The 17,840-nt window shown below is 39.9% G+C and overlaps 1 protein-coding gene across 6 annotated transcripts in view; it reads left to right on the top strand.

Moving 5' to 3' along the window:
• The window catches only part of BMPER (BMP binding endothelial regulator), a 148,903-nt gene that overhangs the window by 91,387 nt on the left and 39,676 nt on the right, over positions 1-17,840 (top strand). For 5 of the 6 annotated variants that reach the window (XM_019285473.3, XM_039548175.1, XM_039548176.1 and 2 more), the window contains 2 exons: positions 4,826-5,155; positions 12,145-12,481. In XM_019285473.3, coding sequence (XP_019141018.1) covers positions 4,826-5,155; positions 12,145-12,481 — 667 coding nt within the window. The remainder of the gene's footprint in view (positions 1-4,825; positions 5,156-12,144; positions 12,482-17,840) is intronic. The other variant, XM_039548177.1, reaches the window with a different exon arrangement.

Raw genomic sequence — 17,840 nt, 5'->3', positions numbered from 1 at the left:
CAGAAGTTATGAGGAAAGTCCTCTATGGCTATACATTTTTTACAGAAAACCTAATGAAATTCTATTATGCGTGTTCTATAGCTAGTTTTTAAAAGTTAATAATGTGTTCTTTTTGATTTAGGGCTTAATTCAGCATATGGGCTAATTATATTCAAAGTTTCATTTTATTTTTAAAAAGCTGAGATATTTTTGAATTATAGATGTGCAACCAGAACACCCTTCACTGGTAAACTTGTGTTTTTTCCTCCCTCTCCTTACTTAGAAAGTATCCAAACCAATTTTAGTTATAATTTAAAGTATATTTTTCTTGGCCACTGTTAACTACCTACAAACCCAGCAGAGTGTGACCAGACATCTGGACATCTTGGACTTCAATTGACTGCTCTGATCTCCTGAAAAAACAAAACAAGCTATTCCATGAGCACCAGAGCTAACAGAGCCTGGTTTCCTATGGATTTGTGTCCCATTTCCTTTATATCCCAACAAATAATAAACCCAGCTAGAGACAATATATCCTGTGGCTGGTCTGGAGCTACAAGTGTGCTAATTGCCCAGCCAATATGCTCGTACTCTCAGCTGGTCAGGATGTGTGTGCTGACTGTCTGTCTGGCCTCCACCACGCAGTATATATATTTTGCCTTTCTAAAAAGGCTAAATACTGTCTGGGGGAATGGAGGCACTGGGTAGAAGGCAGAAAGGTACTTTTTGGCAACCACCTAGTTTAATAAGTGGTTCTTACCTGTGCTCAGCATACTACTTACTAGAAATGAGTGGTCTTTCAGACTTTTATCCCTCCACATTGGCCAAACAGCTTGTGATTTTTTTTTTCTTTATGAGACTATGTTAAAACTTAGGAAATGCTAATGTGTTCTTTTCCATGCTGTTGCTTTTTTAGCTTCCTTTTTTGTACAGCTACATGTGTTTTCAAAAACATTTCCTTTTCTAATGAAAGTCACTATTTCATCTGAATTGGGAGCATGATTCGAAAAGTCAAGGAAAACATGCTAATAGTTCTATAGTATTCACTTTTAGCACCTAAATACTATTATTAGTTTGCAAGTAAGCTGTAGAGCCTTAGGTGGGAGCTGAGCAAACTACATTAATCACATATGTAGTTTAATATTTTAGTCAAATGTAAAAGTGTGAAGTCTGTATTTAGTTGCTTAAAAAACAAATGTGAAAACTGCCAAGCTTCCAAAGGTTTTATGAATGCCAGAAGGTTTGAATATTGATTTGGGAGAAACATGCAGGATTTCCAAAAGAAGTTTAGTGGTGGTTGCATCCAGCTCTCAATGATGTTTAATCAAAGTTGAGTGCCTGAGGTGTTTTGCAAATCACAGCCTCCTGAACATAGCTCTGGGGCCCTCCTTTGAAAAATCAGTGTTTTTCAAGGATAGAGGGAATGGGTAAATTTGTGTTCATGCGCATGTCTAGATGAGCAAAAGAAGACACCAAGATTATGAGTGCCAGGTTCAAAACAAGGAAGTGGCAATGATTCTTCATTTCCTTTGCCCAAGGATGTTGTAGATGTCCAAAACATTGTTGGACTGGAAAAATTCACAGAAAATATTTCTATCAAAGGTTACTAAATTAAAAGAAACCATGTCTAGCTCAAAAAGTCCCTCATCTGAAAGTAGTTGGAGGTTGGGAGAATCTCAGGGGGAAGTATTGTATAGAATTGCCCTTTTCTAGCTCTACCTTAGACAGCTGATAAAAGGAGTGTTGGCAATAAGGTGGGAACAATTTACTGTAGGGAAAAAAGGGAAAGATTTACACGTGTGGTGCTATGCCTTGTTATCATAAACTAGCAAAATTCATACTCCAGGGTTGGGGAACATAACTTTGGTGATGCAGCAGCACCTCTTCATCTGTTATGTCCCAACAGAAAAGCAAGTCACACACAATCCTAACTAGAGATCAGTGCTTCCAATAGATTTCAAAAACTGCTAAGTAGAAAGACTGGTTTGTTTCAGAAGGGAAAAAGAAAAGAAAAAAGAGAAAAAAAAGAAGAAAAAAGGAAAAAGTGAAAGAAAACCATAAAATATCATGTGATTGAAACTCTCCCAAAAGGACATAAACGACAACCCAAAAGCTAAAAATGGCAGGAATTCTTTTCATGTTGACTGTCTTTTGCAGTCTTGTTACACCCGGTATTTAAGGTTTATTTCTAGGCCGACCAGTTTTTCTTACTCTCAGTGCCTGAGTTATCACACACACTCTTACAGGGTGTGGATTTATTTTTAAACCCCACAATTTTAGCAAACTTTTCAAGAATGTTTTACACAGTGGTATCAGAGAATCAATTATTCAGCCTGTTTTTAGGTGGATTTTCCCTCCTCCATTTCCTTGGTTATTAAAGAAAACAGCGAAATTTGGATCAGACCTTTAGCTATCCAGTCCAAAATACATTTTTAGCTGCATGGCATCAAGTTGACATATGACGTGACACGATGTAACATAACATAAAACAACATTACTCTGCATAACACATTAGAAATTAAAAACAAATATTTCCTTTGGATCCCATTGGTACTATCAATTTTACTTGCACATCTCTAAATTATGTTTGCTCCTCTCATGTCTTGCCTCTTAGTCACTTGCTTAGGTGAAGAATCAGCCTCCCCCTCCCAACAGGTTGGTTAAAAACATGTACAACGTGTTCTTGGCCTTAGAAATACAGAGAAAAATCAGATCTTTCCTCTGGGATCTTCACTGATGTTTGGCTGATTTTGGTTTTTTTGTTGGTAATTTCCTTGTTTTCATGAAAGTTGTCATTAAACTTAAGGAAAAATTAAAGCTGGAAAAGCTGAAGTACAATCTGAGCTGTAATAACATGTATCTTAATACTCATCATGCAGATACTTAGATATATACATAAGGAAACCAGAAACATGTTAGTGTGATTTAGTAACAGCTAAGGTCAGATGGTCTTCATACAAAATCTATAGATTATTTTTCCTATTGGTAAAAATTACATTGGTAATTAAAAGCCATATGATTCCTGCCAATTTATGAAGAATCAATTCATATAATGAACTTTGGAAAGCAGTTATTAACATCCTCACTGGTATCAGTGAGGAAAACTCACAGAAGTGCACATTTTTAAAAGCACTCTCTTGCCTAAATGTCTTGATTTTCAGGCTCCGCGTCAAGTCTGTCAGGCCTGTTTTCCAGAGATGCTGATCAAATATGGGTCATTTTGACTTCTGATGGAGCTGTCAACATGATGTCCTTGAGAAATTGAAACTTTTTGTCCCTAGCTGCCAGACACAGTAAAGAGGGGTAATAATGATGCCAAGATGAGTTACTGGCTTAGCTAAAGAAGCATGCATGTGGCTAATTAGGTGTAAAGTACAAATCACCCAGGTACTAGCTCTGTGATAGCTTTGACCCATGCGGTGAGAGGAGAGTGAAATTAGGCTTTAGGAAGACCTTTCTCACAGTAGGGACAGCCCAACACTGCAACAGGTTGCCAGAGGTGGCAATGGAGTTGCTGTTATTACTGCTCTTCATGGGCAGGTTAGATAAACATCTGTCAGCTATAATATAGGTACAGGTGATTCTTCATTGCAGCTGGAGAAGAAAAAGATAATGTCTTCTGGGGCCTCCTTCTGCCCCATTTTCTGTGTCTCCATGTAGGTTTGCTTGGGTGCTTTTTACAGCTAGAAAAACACCAGAAAGTTTACAGTTGCTTTATCATAGCACTCTGCCTAGGCTGAAAAACACTGCTGAGAAAGGTGTACTTAGAACTGTATTGCACTCCACAGGAGGAATTCTCTTCCCCTTCTCCATAATGTTCATGTCTCCTTCTTTTTTGTAGATTTGAATTTGCCTTTTTTAAGCTGATTTTTCAGGCAAGTCATTATTAGTTAAACAGGCATTGTCTTTCAAAGCAGCCTTAGCCCATGGGTGTACAGCTGGCAATAGCAGTGTGCATTTCTCTGCCTTGAGACTCCTTCTTCCAGGAATGGCAGCAGTGTGGTTAGAACCTGTTGTTATACCAGAAGGCTACAAGGTGAATGCATTTGCTGCTATCTTTGGTTGTGAGGCAATTCAGTCAGTTGCTGGGTAGCTGCAGGGTAACTCAGCATCATTGACATGAATGTGGAAATGTTCTGTTTTGGGCTGTGACTTCTCTAATCAGCGTATGGCTACAAACATCCATAAGAAATCTCCATCCATTTGTAATGATGCAGATGATCGGTAGAGACACCATGCTCTTTGGCAGTCATTGCATCATGTTAGTCATGTAATACTGACTTTCAGTTGGTAGTGTAATATCTGTAACTACTACAAGTCAGTTGTGTATAAACAACATATACAATAGCTTGTATATTATATAGTATATATACTATACTGAATCAAGATGTTGGTTCTACAGGTATTTTGGGGAAAAAAATGTAAACACACCTAGTTTATAAATGTACAATATTTATAAGTGTGTATATGTAAAATATGGACAGAACCAGCTCCTGCTAAAGTGATCTGATGGCTTTTAATTTCAGGGAGTCACTGAAATTTGAAAAAAATTGTAATAACCTAAACTATACATTATATTTAAGGGACAAAGCTACAGGTTAGCCTTCCTATGCTGCCCCAGGGATGAACTGGCCTTTGGTTACTATCTACTTTGGGAAAGACTTCTACTAAAGCAATGAAGCTTTTGTTTTTCAAAGACCTATTTATTCCTAGTGGGTGCCGGTCAAAATCTACCCCATAGAGCAGATAGATTAGATGAGAGCAGCATCTCTAAGTTCTTATCAACTGCTTTTTTCAAACTTCAATTGATCCTGATATGGCACTTTTGTTTCTCACTCACCTGCAGAGCCTGGAGTTTGCACTGTATTTGGAGATCCTCACTACAACACTTTTGATGGACGGACATTTAACTTTCAGGGAACATGTCAGTACGTTTTGACGAAAGACTGCTCCTCCTCTGCCTCGCCCTTTCAGGTGCTGGTAAAAAACGATGCTCGTCGGACCCGTTCTTTCTCCTGGACAAAGTCAGTGGACCTTGTGTTGGGCAGAAGCACAATCAGCCTCCAGCAGCACCTCACAGTGAAGTGGAATGGGACCCGAATTTCACTACCTTGCGAGACACCGCAATTTCAGATCGATTTGGATGGTTATTTGCTGAAAGTGACAACCAAAGCAGGTAGGACAAGTGTATGTGTGTGTCTGTGTATGTTTGCGTGTGTGTCTTTCTCTGAGGAACTTCCCAAGTTCAACATGAACTGTAGTCAGTAAAAAAGCATGGCAGCAGTAATAAATATTGTTATAACTCTTTAGAGTTTAGAGAAACCCACAGCGCTTTCAAAATTTCTGCAGCCCACAAGCAGACAGAAATCCCAGCTATGAGTTTGAAGTCTGCAGGATATTGCTTAAGCTGTGTTTCATTCTGTGGCTGACAATTAGCTGCCCAAATAGACAAATTGCCATGACTTTTACTTACAGTAACTTAAAAGTGTCTTATGCAAAGTATGGTGGGTTGACCCTGGCTGGACATCAACCAAACATGCCCACCAAAGCCACTTTATCACTTCCCTCCTCACCTGGACAGGGAAGAGAAAATATGATGGAAGACTCGTGGTTCAAGATAAGGACTGGTAGAGATCACTCAGCAATTACCATCATGGGGAAAACAGACTCAATTTGGGGAAATTAGTTTAATTTATTGCCAATCAAATGTGGGTAGGATAATGAGAAATGAAGTAAAATATTAAAAAAGCCTCCACACTTCCAGTTCCCTTCTTCATAAGCTGAGCTTTACTCCCAATTGTCTCTACCTCCTCCTTCCCTGAGTGGTGTTGGGGGGGTTGGGAATGGGATTTGCAGTGAGTCCATCACATATTGTATCTACCAGGTCTTCCTCCTCAGGGGAAGGACTCCTCATACTCATTCCTTGCTCCAGCATCGGGTCCCTTCCATGGGAGACAGTTCTCTGCAAATTTCTCCAGTGTGAGTCCCTCTCATGGTCTGCATTTCTTCACAAACTTCAAAAATGTGGGTCCCTTCCACAGGGCGCAGCCCTTCAGGAACAGAGTCCAACATGGATTCCCCACGAGGTCACAAGTCTTGCCAGTAAATGTCCTCTAGTGTGGGCTCCTCTCTTCATGGCTCCAGGATGGACTTCCCACAGGGTCGCAGTCTCCTGTAGGCATCCATCTGCTCCAGTGTGGGGTTATCCAGGAGCTGCAGGTGGATCTCTACTCCAGCATGGAACTCCGTGGGCTTCAGTGGGGCAGGCTTGCCTCACCATGGTCTTCACCATGGGCTGCAGGGGAATATCTGCTCCAGTACCTCCTCTCCCTCCTTCTCCACTGACTGCAGGGTTGTTTATCTTACACTCTCCCTCCTCCTTCTGACTGCAGTTGCACAGGTCTTTTCTCCCCCTTCTCAAATATGTTATCCCAGAGATGCTACGATTGTTGCCAAGGCCAAGCCCATCTTGGAGCCAGCTGGAATTGGTCCATCTTGGATCCAGCTGCAACTGGCTCCATTGGACATGGGGGAAGTTTCTGGCAGCTTCTCACAGAAGCCACCCCTGTAGCTCTCTGCTTCCAGAATCTTGCCATGCAAACTTAGTACATGATATCATTTGTTACTTACAGATAAGAACAGAGAAGAGATCAGTTCTTAAACATAAAATTCAGGTTTTTCAAAGTTCCAGGAACATATCTTGCATTTTAAGTGAGAAATTATATAAATTCATGGTTATAGTGGCTGGAATGAGTTTATGTTTTAAAATTATGGAAATATTTCGCTGGGGCTACCCAGCAAAATGGAGGCCCTGGTTTGAAAAGGAAGGCCTAATTTACTATTCAGTGCCATCTTACTGGGCTTGCTTTGTGTTCAAGTAAGAAGTTGTCTGCAAGGAACAGTCTACAGCACCACAAGCAAAAGGAAATTAGAAACTTTATAGTATGCTACCTTGTTTCTAGAAACAGGGAAGGGAGATAGCATTCTCTCAGGTCTTTTGAGTCTTAGAAAATACATTAATTGTCAAAATGCTAAACCAGAGGATTTACTTTTGCTTTGATAAACTGTTCTGAAACTATAGTATCCTTGCGCAGATAAATACTGAGGAGAAGTTTAAAACTTTCTCATTAGCATGTGTTAGCTACTACTATAGTCCTGAGAGATTTCACTTACACAGTGAAGTACTGTTTCAGTGAGAATACTATTTACTGTTAATTCAATTAAATGCCATGTGGAAGCAGTGAAACCAGTCTTTCTTATGGAGTGATACGGTCGCAGGCGTCACGCATAGTCATACTCATTATCTAGCATAATTTTTTTTTCAAGGGGGACACTAGCACCCACTGTTGAGCTGAGAGTTTAGACACCTGTTCATTTAACCTCTGGAAATGTGAATCTGCATAATGTGGATCCCAGCTCTGGGCTCATTCCTCAAAGTGGCAATGCAGATTTTTGTGGCTGTCTGTAAAATGCACACAAGTTGACCATTATTCACAACTTCTAATTAGAAGCATCTTGAGGGTTTTTCTTTGCAGCCAGCTGAACACCATGAATTCAGGCGATGTGGATTTCATTAGCCAACCACAGGCCAAGGAAGGGTTTTCAACTGAAGATGAATGACAGCTAATCCTGCTGCTATTCCATTTGTCTCTGGTGCAAGCCTAATAAATGACTACACACATCCTTGTCCATGTGTTGGCAGAGGAAGTGCAAACATGGCATATGACAACATACCAAACAGTGTGTAATCACTGCAAATTATAGCCTAAATAATTCCTCCCCTTAATGGAGCAGGATCAGGTTTCTCTCGCTGAATACAGCATGATGGGCCAGGTCCTCCTTTCCTCAGCACATAAGGCCTGGAAAGAAGCAGAATGGCCTGGCTCCATTTTGCTGGGAGAGGATAAGCAGCAGAGAGGCTGTAGAGAAGAAAAATGTGCTGAGTAGAACTGGTTTAAAGGCAAACATTTTGTTCCACAGGAAGTTCTGAGTACCAGGAGAAAAAAAATGGAGAAATTTCTGTTTCAGAAGGAAACATGGATTTTTAAAAAATATATGCTTTCCCAGTGTACAGTGAAAAAAGAGAGGAAGGGAGGAAGTAATGAAAAATAAGCAAAACTGCTGCACTAGAAGTAGAATTCAAAGTAAAATTGGGCTGGGAAATGCAGGGTCTGGTGCTTACAGCTCAGCCAGCATTCCCACGGATTTTGGTTTTCCTTTTGCAGAGCTGGGAGTTGAGCCTTGGATAAAACAGGGAAGCCCAAAGCTTCAGGAAGTCTTGTGGTCCCTGGCTACAAGGCAGGGGCATGGCAGGGTAGTCCTGGAGTTTCATATCCCGATCGTTCATGCTTCTAGGCAGCCCACCAGGCGAGCTGGCGGGAAACCAGCTTGGAGCCTTGCCTGTGCTGTTTTGGAAGTTCATTGAATACGATATGTCTCCCTGAAGCATTTCAGTTCTGATGAATTGGCATTTTCCAGTGAAAACCTGTGTTGTTGCTAAATTCCTCACCAGCTGTAGCCCTGGATGCCATGCAGCAGAAGTCCTTGCACTCTGCACTGGAAGCTATGGGTCTGATTGGGATATGTTGAGTCCTTATCCAAAATTTGTGTGTTGGAAAGACAAAAGACTTTCACAGGGATGGTGGTGCTTATCTATTCCTCTATTGCATGAGCATTTTGTTGTTTTTTCTTTGCTATCTTTTGCACAAAGCCACTTTGCTGCACTTTTTCTATACCACTTTGACATTAAATCTTTATGGAAGAGTTGTTGGCTGGTTCTTGAGGATTCCTTTAAATCTCAAGGATGCCAGGAAAATCATGCAGAACAATTGATGAGAGCTCCCAGCATGAGTAACTCAGTGTGTGATATACATAAATCTAGAAGGATTTTTTTTAAAATGCAGTAGAGTACATAATGTGCCAAGTTAAGAAATCAAGTAACAAGTTGGTTAGGCATCCTTCAAAGAGAGGATAATTGGAAAAAATGAAAAAGTAACTCAGAGAATATTTCTTTTTTGCACATCCCCAGATGGGACAGATGTTGCATCCTTTGGCTTCACATCTCTCGGATTCTGATTCTTGTCCAAGTGAATGGGAAACTCATCCATTTTGGGGGGGGGGAAGAAAGGGGGGTATAGGCACCAAGAAACTCTTCCAAACAGTTTCTGTCTGCCAAGGAGACCATTTCAAGCACTGCTCTGTAGCATAATCCCGTCTGTCACAGCTCTTGTTGGTTTACAGAAACTAACTGGATTTTCTGCTTGTGAGCAAACAAAAGGCACACACTGCACAGTGTGATCAGGCTCCAACAAAATTATCGTGCATGTAGGGGTAAATACTCTTCCTTGTTACTCCAGAAAGGAGAAAGCTCTGTTATGGACAGAAACCTTTACGCTGTTCATCAAAGCTAGAAATTACCCTTCTATCTGAACAATTACAGCAGAATAAAGTGTAATTAAGCCATAGCAGCTAGAGGAAAGTATGTCCATGTGGTTGTTAGATAGTGAGTCTTTTGAATGAAATCCAGGAATCAAAGCAGGAACCTCTAGCTTTTAAAATGTGCATTTTTATATGCTGAGAAGAAAAGCCATAATTTGATGTTATTCTTCTTCTGCATACCTGCATGCCTTTTGCAGGTCTACAAAAGCAAAATGTAACAAGTAAATTAACTCAGCTGAAAAGGACATAAATATTCAGGACAATTTTCAAGTTAACCTTTCATAATTAATGTATTTTCACTGAAGATCAGTAAGTTTTATCTTGAGGAAAAAAATAGTCCTAAAAGGAAAATTAAGATAGAATCCTTTGCCAGTCTTTTCGGACTTTGTTTAAAGTAGGGAGCTTCTGAGGGAGCTTCTCTGGGGGAAGAACTTGGACACAGCCTTAAAAACTATAGTTATTTTCTGAAAAGAACTGTTTGAGAATTTGGATCTTGATGCTTTAAACTTTGAGAAAGTTTATGTGATTCTCAAGTCTGAAGAAATCTTGGTTTATAATTTAATGGCAAGTATTTTCTAAATGCCAGCACGGCAGTATTAATCTTGTGTCTGCAAATCAAGCTGTGTTTTGTTTTGTTCAGTGTTGTCAGAAGCAAAGACAGCTGGATTTTGAATTTGTTCAGCACTGATAATGTATGAAGCAGCTTAAAAGGCAGCTCTCCCCCTTGCCACTGTGCTGGCCTCATTAACAGTTGTAGTCTTGCACAATTTCTCAGTTGGCTGGGTGTAAAGTGCCTTTGGAGGAGGAGACGGTGTCCCCACCCATGCTGGGTTTAGGAGGTAATTTGAAACTGATTTCAGGCATAGTTAGCTCAGGATATATTTGTGCTATCATTGCTAACCTATGGTGGTAAGAAAACAGTGTAATATACTGTAGTGACAGGTGATGCAGAATTATCTTCACAGCCTTGACGAGTAAATCATTCCCAAAACTCTTGGTGACATGGTGCAACCTACACAAGCACTGGGGCAGGATGTTAAGATGGCAATACACCCCTTCTATAGCCATAATTGCTGCTTGAACCTCACCCTGTTCCTCTGCAATGCGGGTAGGAATTGTCATAGGAGACAATGGGATGTGTTGCTGAAGGAAGGGTTCCAGCTTTGAACTGAGTCACTGGTATGTTAATTACTTACATGAGGATAGGGCAGGATTTGGATCACACAGTGACAAGCACTGATTTACAGGAGGAAAGGGTGGTGCTAAGCCAGCCCACACAGCAAATGAAGAAAGCTGGAGAGAAGCCCTGGTCCTGCACCACAGAGTGATGCTCTTTGGTATTCTTGGCTAAGCAGGGAGAACAGGGTAAAATCTGGATTATCCTGTTTAAAAGTGGGATCCTGTGTTTATTCTTAATTAATTGCTACTCACAGGTATTTTATGAGAACAAATTAACATCAGCAAAATGATTTGTGATCTTCAGGTGCAGGGTTACTGCAGATGTGACATAGAATGATTCATGAGACATGGAAATAATTACAAGAAAGGCCATTTTTGGGTAGAAGTTAAGCAGCAATGTTTCTTGTTTTTATCCCAAATGATATCAAAAGTGTTTTCCCTTATGAGCTGCCTATTTACTCCTCAAAGAATGGGATTCATTTAATTTACAGTCACTCAGGTAAAAACTAGAAGTTTAGTCTACACCTGATCTCTGGTCCCTCTAGAGTATTGCTGGGAACAGAAAGTAGTTCAGATTCAGAAAGTAGTTTATTCCCTCTGTATTAGACAATCCTGTTGCGATCCAGAGCTGCCTATTTTACTCCATCAAAGGACCTAGACAGCTCACTTAAGCTAGACACCAGCTTTTAGATGGGTACAGACAGATAAAATGGATTTCACTCACCAAAAGTGACTTTGATTTTGATGTTCTGGAAGTGCCAAACCTTCCTGTAAATCAAATTGTAGCAGATTACATCCCAGCCATTAGATAAAGGTTAGATGTTACCGTCACTTCTCAGTGTTGCTAACTTATGCAGACTACTTCAAAAGGTTGGTAATTAATGCCTTTTGAATGAACAGTTTGAATCCAATTCAGAATGTTTTCTTATAACAGTTTTACCCATCTGATATATCTTTAATCCTTATAACTCTTTCTACTCCCACAAAATAAGGTACTTGTATTGGAACAGTTGTATTCACCCCAATGAGCCATCACTGTCAGCTTTGTAGGCAAAAGTAGGATGTTTCCCATAAGGTGGTCACTGCTGGAGTCTCACAGGACATGGACATCTTTGTATGATCACAACCTGTGCAATGGGTTGCAATGGTTGAAATTCTGGGCCCCCTTCAAAGTCAGCTAGAAATTTACCATAGCAAATTCAATTTGCAGAATTTTGCAAGGGCTCTCCTTTGATGTTGGGAGTAGTCCTGCCTTGGCTTCATATTTTTTAGGATGACCCCATTCATTAGCAAGAAGAAACAAAAATAAGAAGAGATAGGCATGAATGTATTCTAATTGACTGTAATTTAAGAAACACTGCACTTGCCAGAGGCACTTACTGGGAGCTATGGGAACTATATAGAAATCTAACAGCATTATGAGAATGAAGCCGATGGCTTTGTTCAGGTTCCCATGAAAGCTGTTTCACAAACATAAGGTGCAGTTTGTTATTCTCAATTTCTTCTCTTTCTTTTTCTATGTGCATTTTTGTCTTATCTTTTTATTAGGCTTGGAAATATCATGGGATGGAGACAGTTTTGTGGAAGTCATGGCTGCACCTCATCTGAAAGGCAAACTCTGTGGTCTGTGTGGCAATTACAATGGGCACAAGCGAGATGACCTGATTGGGGGGGATGGGAATTTTAAGTTTGATGTGGATGACTTTGCTGAATCCTGGCGTGTGGAGTCCAATGAGTTCTGCAGCCGCCCGCAGAGAAAACCTGTACCCGAGCTCTGTCATGGGACAGTCAGGGTGAAACTCCGAGCTCACCGGGAATGCCAGAAACTCAAAGCGTGGGAGTTCCAGAGCTGTCATTCAACGGTGGATTACACCACATTTTACCGGTAAGTGTGGCTTACTGTGGAGGGAGATACTAAGTTACTGTGTGAGGAGAAAAACCACGAAGTAGGCCCAGGTTCAACAGCATTTAAACATGTGTTGAGATGTTTTTGCTGAGAATTAATAAACGGACTTACAGTTTTCTGAATCCAGATTCAGAAGAAGATGGTCCTGAGCTAATAGACCTGAGCAGCCAACAGTGAGAAAGGCAGGCAGGCTTGTGATAACCTAGAGAAAAAGTACTTTTGGAGACTGAGGAAAGAGGAGGAAGAGACTTCAAAACATTTTCGTAAACTCCCTCTGGCTTCAAAGTCGGTTGTAAAGTTGAGGCTGACTTTAATTGCTATTTCTTGTGGTCCAGAGAAGTGTGCCTTCCCAGAAACATTTTGAAAATTACCTTATTAAAGCAGGGATATTAAATATGACTGGTGCCTCTTGGATGGTGGGGTTTGTGGGTTGAGAGTTTGAAAGGGGTGAGTTAAGAAAAATTCCATGTATGGCCCATCCTGCCCTGGGAGAAAAGAAAGACAGACGAGGATCTAGAATCCTTGTCTGAGCTAATGATTTACGATTTTTTATCTTTAAAATGCTTAAAGTCTAAAACAAAGAGACGTATTTTCTGTTCTTTAATTGGCATGAGTTTATTTACTCCTCACTCAGTAAATACAATTCTCTTTCCTTTCATGCCTGACATAAAAGGTAAGAGCAAGCTGAGTCACCGTTATATGGTTGTGGATGGAGCTGCCTGATCTCTGTGCTCCCAGCTTTCTCCATTTGGGCACATCCACTGAACTCTTTGATTTATTAGCAAAAGCTTTCTAGAATGACTCGATTTCCCTTATGCATTGCCTTTCCTCTTTTTTATAATGAGACAGAAAGACTTTTTTCTACTGCAGCAGAGTACATCTGGGACTGGGAAATGCTAGAAGAAGACATACAGCTTGGCTTGTAGTCTGTGTGCCTCTGCACTTATTTTGCTATGGTGTATCCCTGTGCTAGGAGCCTGGCAAAGAGTAAAGATTATATTGTGTGCAGGTTATAATACTTTATCTTTTCCAATGGCTGAAGGCACAACAGAGAGCACTAGAGAAGCTAACACACATACAGTGTCTGTTGAATGCATTTCAGCAACATTCCCATCTCACTTCCATCATCCTTTAAAGGTAGGTGATGACAATGCAAATGGAAAATGGACACAGAGAGATTTGTTTAATTTTGCAGTGGATTTTTTGTTCCTTTTTTAAAGTAGCTCATGATTAATTTAGTGCAATACACTTCCTGACACCACAGCAGAAAGTGATTTATATTTTGGCTACAATGGTCAAAAAAAGTCTACATGTTTGCACTCAAGAATTACCGTAGAGCTTTTCTGTTCTTTTAAAATGATGTCTAATGTTTGTCCTGGAAAGACAATGAAATCAAGCAAGTATTTAATTTGATTGTGTCCTTTTGTAGAAAAGTGTATTTTTCCCTAAGGAAATGTTATGTTGAAATGACCATCATATTCCATTAGAAGTAGCTGTTCATTTGTTTCTGTTTAGATGTTGCTAGCTGTTAGAATGCTCAGCTTCCAACCAGGAATAAAGATAAACTATAATTTATAGCTAAATAATGGTACATAATAGAATGCTGCGTCTTGTTAGAAACTGATAAAGTTGTAGCAAGGAATTTAGTCAATGACCATGGCCATTTTTCATAGCAGGAAGTTTCTGCAAGGAGGTAATGATTATGGGACATGCATTCAAGAAAGTCCTGGAAACCCTTCTGAAATAAATCTTTGCAGATATAAATATATGTGTGTGTGTATAAGTACAAATATGAGTATTTGAGAGATTTACATTTTTCATTAATTTCTTTTCAAAGAACTTATTACTGGTGATGTGCTTTTACAGGAGATTTAAATTTCCATTAAAAGAAATTCTAATTAACATAGCATTTAACTGAGGTTTTTCTTTGGAAAGGCGTATTTAGTCAATGTTCTCTAATTTCAGGGTAAGTTTAACTAAAATTTTAAAAATTCTGGTTTTTAAATTCTGAACAGGCTCCTAGAAGTAAGAAAAGTGAGGAGGCACAATGATACGGTCAGATTCTTTTATTTTCTCCTAATGTCCTCATTGACTTGAATAGCTTCTCAGTTTTTACCCTCCAACATTGTATATTATGGAATTTTTCCTTTTGAAATACTACATTTTCAAGAGTTAACCTTTCTTGGTCATTTTTGCTGATATTACTGACATTGCTTCATTTTCATTCTGCTGCTTGGGTAGTCACCTGCTGTTAATAACAATTCTCAGAAATAGAAATAAACTCAGCAGGAATATTAGGAATGAGGGTGTGTTTTCTCCAAATACCAAAAAAGGCAGCGAACAATGCATTGCAAACATTTATCTTGACATTGTGTTACTGAGGAGATTTCTGTGAAGATATCTCAAATTCATTTTAAGTCTCATTCTTTTTACAGCTGTAGTTTCTCCTTTTGTTAGCCATCCAAAAACCATACAGCCTGATTGTTGTGGTTGTTAAGTGAAAAGGATATAGTTAATGTTTTACAGAGTAGAGACCTAGCTGCATGTTAACTCCTGAGCTTGACCTTGAGAGATCTGTAACACCTTAGGTTTTGCACCTTGCCCTTAACCCTTTTTCTTTTTGAAATTGTGACTTTGGTGACTTGTGTTTCCCTGCAAAGCATATGGCAAAAGAAAGTACAATGTAAATGTGTGAGAAAGGATTTTGAAGTAGTCCTGACTGCAAACTAACAAACCTAGCATCTAATTTTATACCACTTTTTTAGTTCTTTGTTTTGTAACTAGACAGGTTTTATGGTTTTTTAATTGTGGTTTGCTTTTAGTTTTGGGCTGGTATTTTTTGTTTGTCTTTAATGCACTGCTAGTTGTTCAGTACTCATGAGTAATACTCTAAAAATAACCCTTAGGGTTGAACTTCTTGGAGGCAAGTTCATTGAGCAGGGAAATGATTTTGAATTTCCAGGAGATTTTGGTAAACTCTGTGTGAAGAAGAGATTAGCAGTTTGTGTCATCACCATTGCCACTTCTCTATTTTGGTGTTTCAATGTGGATAAGAATCCTTGAGTGGTCCTTGGAAAAAAAAAAGTAACACAAAAAGTTACCAAGGTTACTCAGTAGCAAGTTTTAGACAAGATATTGCAATGAGGCTGTCACTCAAACTCTTGAAACTGATCGAGTGTAAGCAGAATTAAAAATAGGTGATACTATCTCAATATCTTGTGCCGCTGTTACCAGAAAAACCTCTGTCATGTTATCGGGAAATAATTTAAGCTCATGGATGAGGATTTGGGGATCTTGGGGAACTTGAGGAAGAAGAGGACTTTCTGTGCTCACCAAGCCTAGGACGCAGGAGACACTGTAGAGGAAGACACAGGACTCATACTCCTAGAACACCTGCCCTCGTTAGCATCCATGGCTTTCTAGTAGGTTGGTGGGGTCTTTTTTTTTTAAACAATTGCATCAACAGATTTGGTATGTGACATCAATATGGTATCAGTGTATCACCCATCTCTAATACACCTGCACAGCAGCTGAGTTCATAAATGACTAATTAGACAGTGCTTGAGTCTCTCACTACTGCCATAATTTGGAAAAAATTCAGTATCTTGGTTTAGCCATGCAGTAGATTTTTCTATTTCACATTGGAAAATTTGTGTTCCTAACTCTTAAGATAACTCTTTTTATGATTATTACTCTTCCTATTATTCATATATATTTTTGCTATTGTTGTTATTATTATATTTTTAACTGGCAATAGCACACTGAATAATTAATTACTCTCTTTCTCTTTTGTAATTGTCCTTGGATGCATTTTTCTCTTAAACGCTTGAATTTAATCATCAGTATTTTAGGGCAAGCAATAACTGACATAGTAAAGCATCATTTGTTTGAATCTGTTAATCACATGCATTCAAGAATTGCAAATCTACTTTATTGCAATTCTTGACTTAAATGTTCCCTGTGATGTGGTGACATTACTCCATCCATAGTTCTCAGTTAATCAGTTAATGAGTTTTTATTTCAGTTAACCTATTAAATTTATGCAGTTAACTGCTGCAGTCTTGCAGTTTTTCTAAAAATTTCCACTTAACTAGAGCAAATATTACTGCTTGGAGTTAAAGCATAAATTGCAGTGTTGTGTAGCCCGTCAGATCTCTGTTATTAAGATTGGCAGTGATGCCGTAAATGGCTGCAGAGAGCATGTGAGCCACTGCATTGCAAAGATAGTTACAAACTCTATTAGAAAGATGGGGACCAAGGGCTTGTGGCTTTGAAGCAGAAGGTTTGAAGGTTTTTTTCTCTGTTAACAATGATGTCCTGCAGCTGTGAAATTCATGTGGGTATGCCCCTATGTTCACTCTTGCAGGATGGTACAAAAGAAAGGTAGGCTGAAGAATGACTTCAGAAAATCCTGTTTCAAGTGTTTAAGGATTGGATGGAACTGAGATCTCTGGAACCCTCAGTTTACTGCCAAGGTGCATATTGCAAAATTCTCCCCACAAAGTTTTCAGGTCCTGGCTGTGAATTAGGGCACAGCAGCTGCTCTGGCTGAAGCCAGGCTGCTCTAGGGCTCCTCTGTGGTGTAAGTGCAGGGCAGCTGTAGCTCTTAGGGCTCACCAGGGTGACTCCTGTCCTGGCTCCTGCTCCTGAACCAGCCTCCACATGTGTCTTTCCATCCACCCCAGGGCAGAGCTGGCCTGTGTCCCCCTTCAAGACAAAGCCAGTGGTGTTGGCTCAAGAAAAGGACTGATGACATGAAACTCTGACTGGTCCCCTTGCAGACCTGGCACAGAGCAGGGGTTGGCTCTTGCTTCCACTGGCCTTGTGCTGAAGAATGGATGTTTCTGTGCCTGTCAGACTGCCTGCCCAAAGCTGGCCCTGAGTTTGGGTACTAGCAGCAATGTAACCACAACAGAGAGGAGCTCAGGATGAAACAATTTACTCAACTTCTTGGGCAAATTGTCATTGAGCAGCTGTACGACCCAGGGAACTTCTGGTTAGAAAGGAATTTAAAAACATTTGAAACACTTATTGTTTCTTTTTTTTATTTTTAAGCAAATCTGCACCAGGATATGATTATTCTATGAATCACAGAATCACAAAATGGGTAAGGTTGGAGGGGACAACAGTGGGGTCATCTGTTCCAACCTCCCTGCTCAAGCAGGATCATCCTAGAGCACATTGCACAGGATTGTGTCCAGATGGTTCCTCAATATCTCCAGTGAGGGAGAGTCCACAACCTCTCTGGGCAATCTGTTCCAGTGCCTGGTCACCTGCACAGTAAAGAAGTTCTTCCTCATGTTCAGGTGGAACTTCCTGTGCACCCGTTTCTGTCCAT

The sequence above is a fragment of the Corvus cornix genome, chromosome 2 (genome assembly GCF_000738735.6).
Source record: "Corvus cornix cornix isolate S_Up_H32 chromosome 2, ASM73873v5, whole genome shotgun sequence".
Lineage (NCBI taxonomy): Eukaryota > Metazoa > Chordata > Aves > Passeriformes > Corvidae > Corvus > Corvus cornix.
This window is presented reverse-complemented; position numbering and strand designations above follow the sequence as displayed.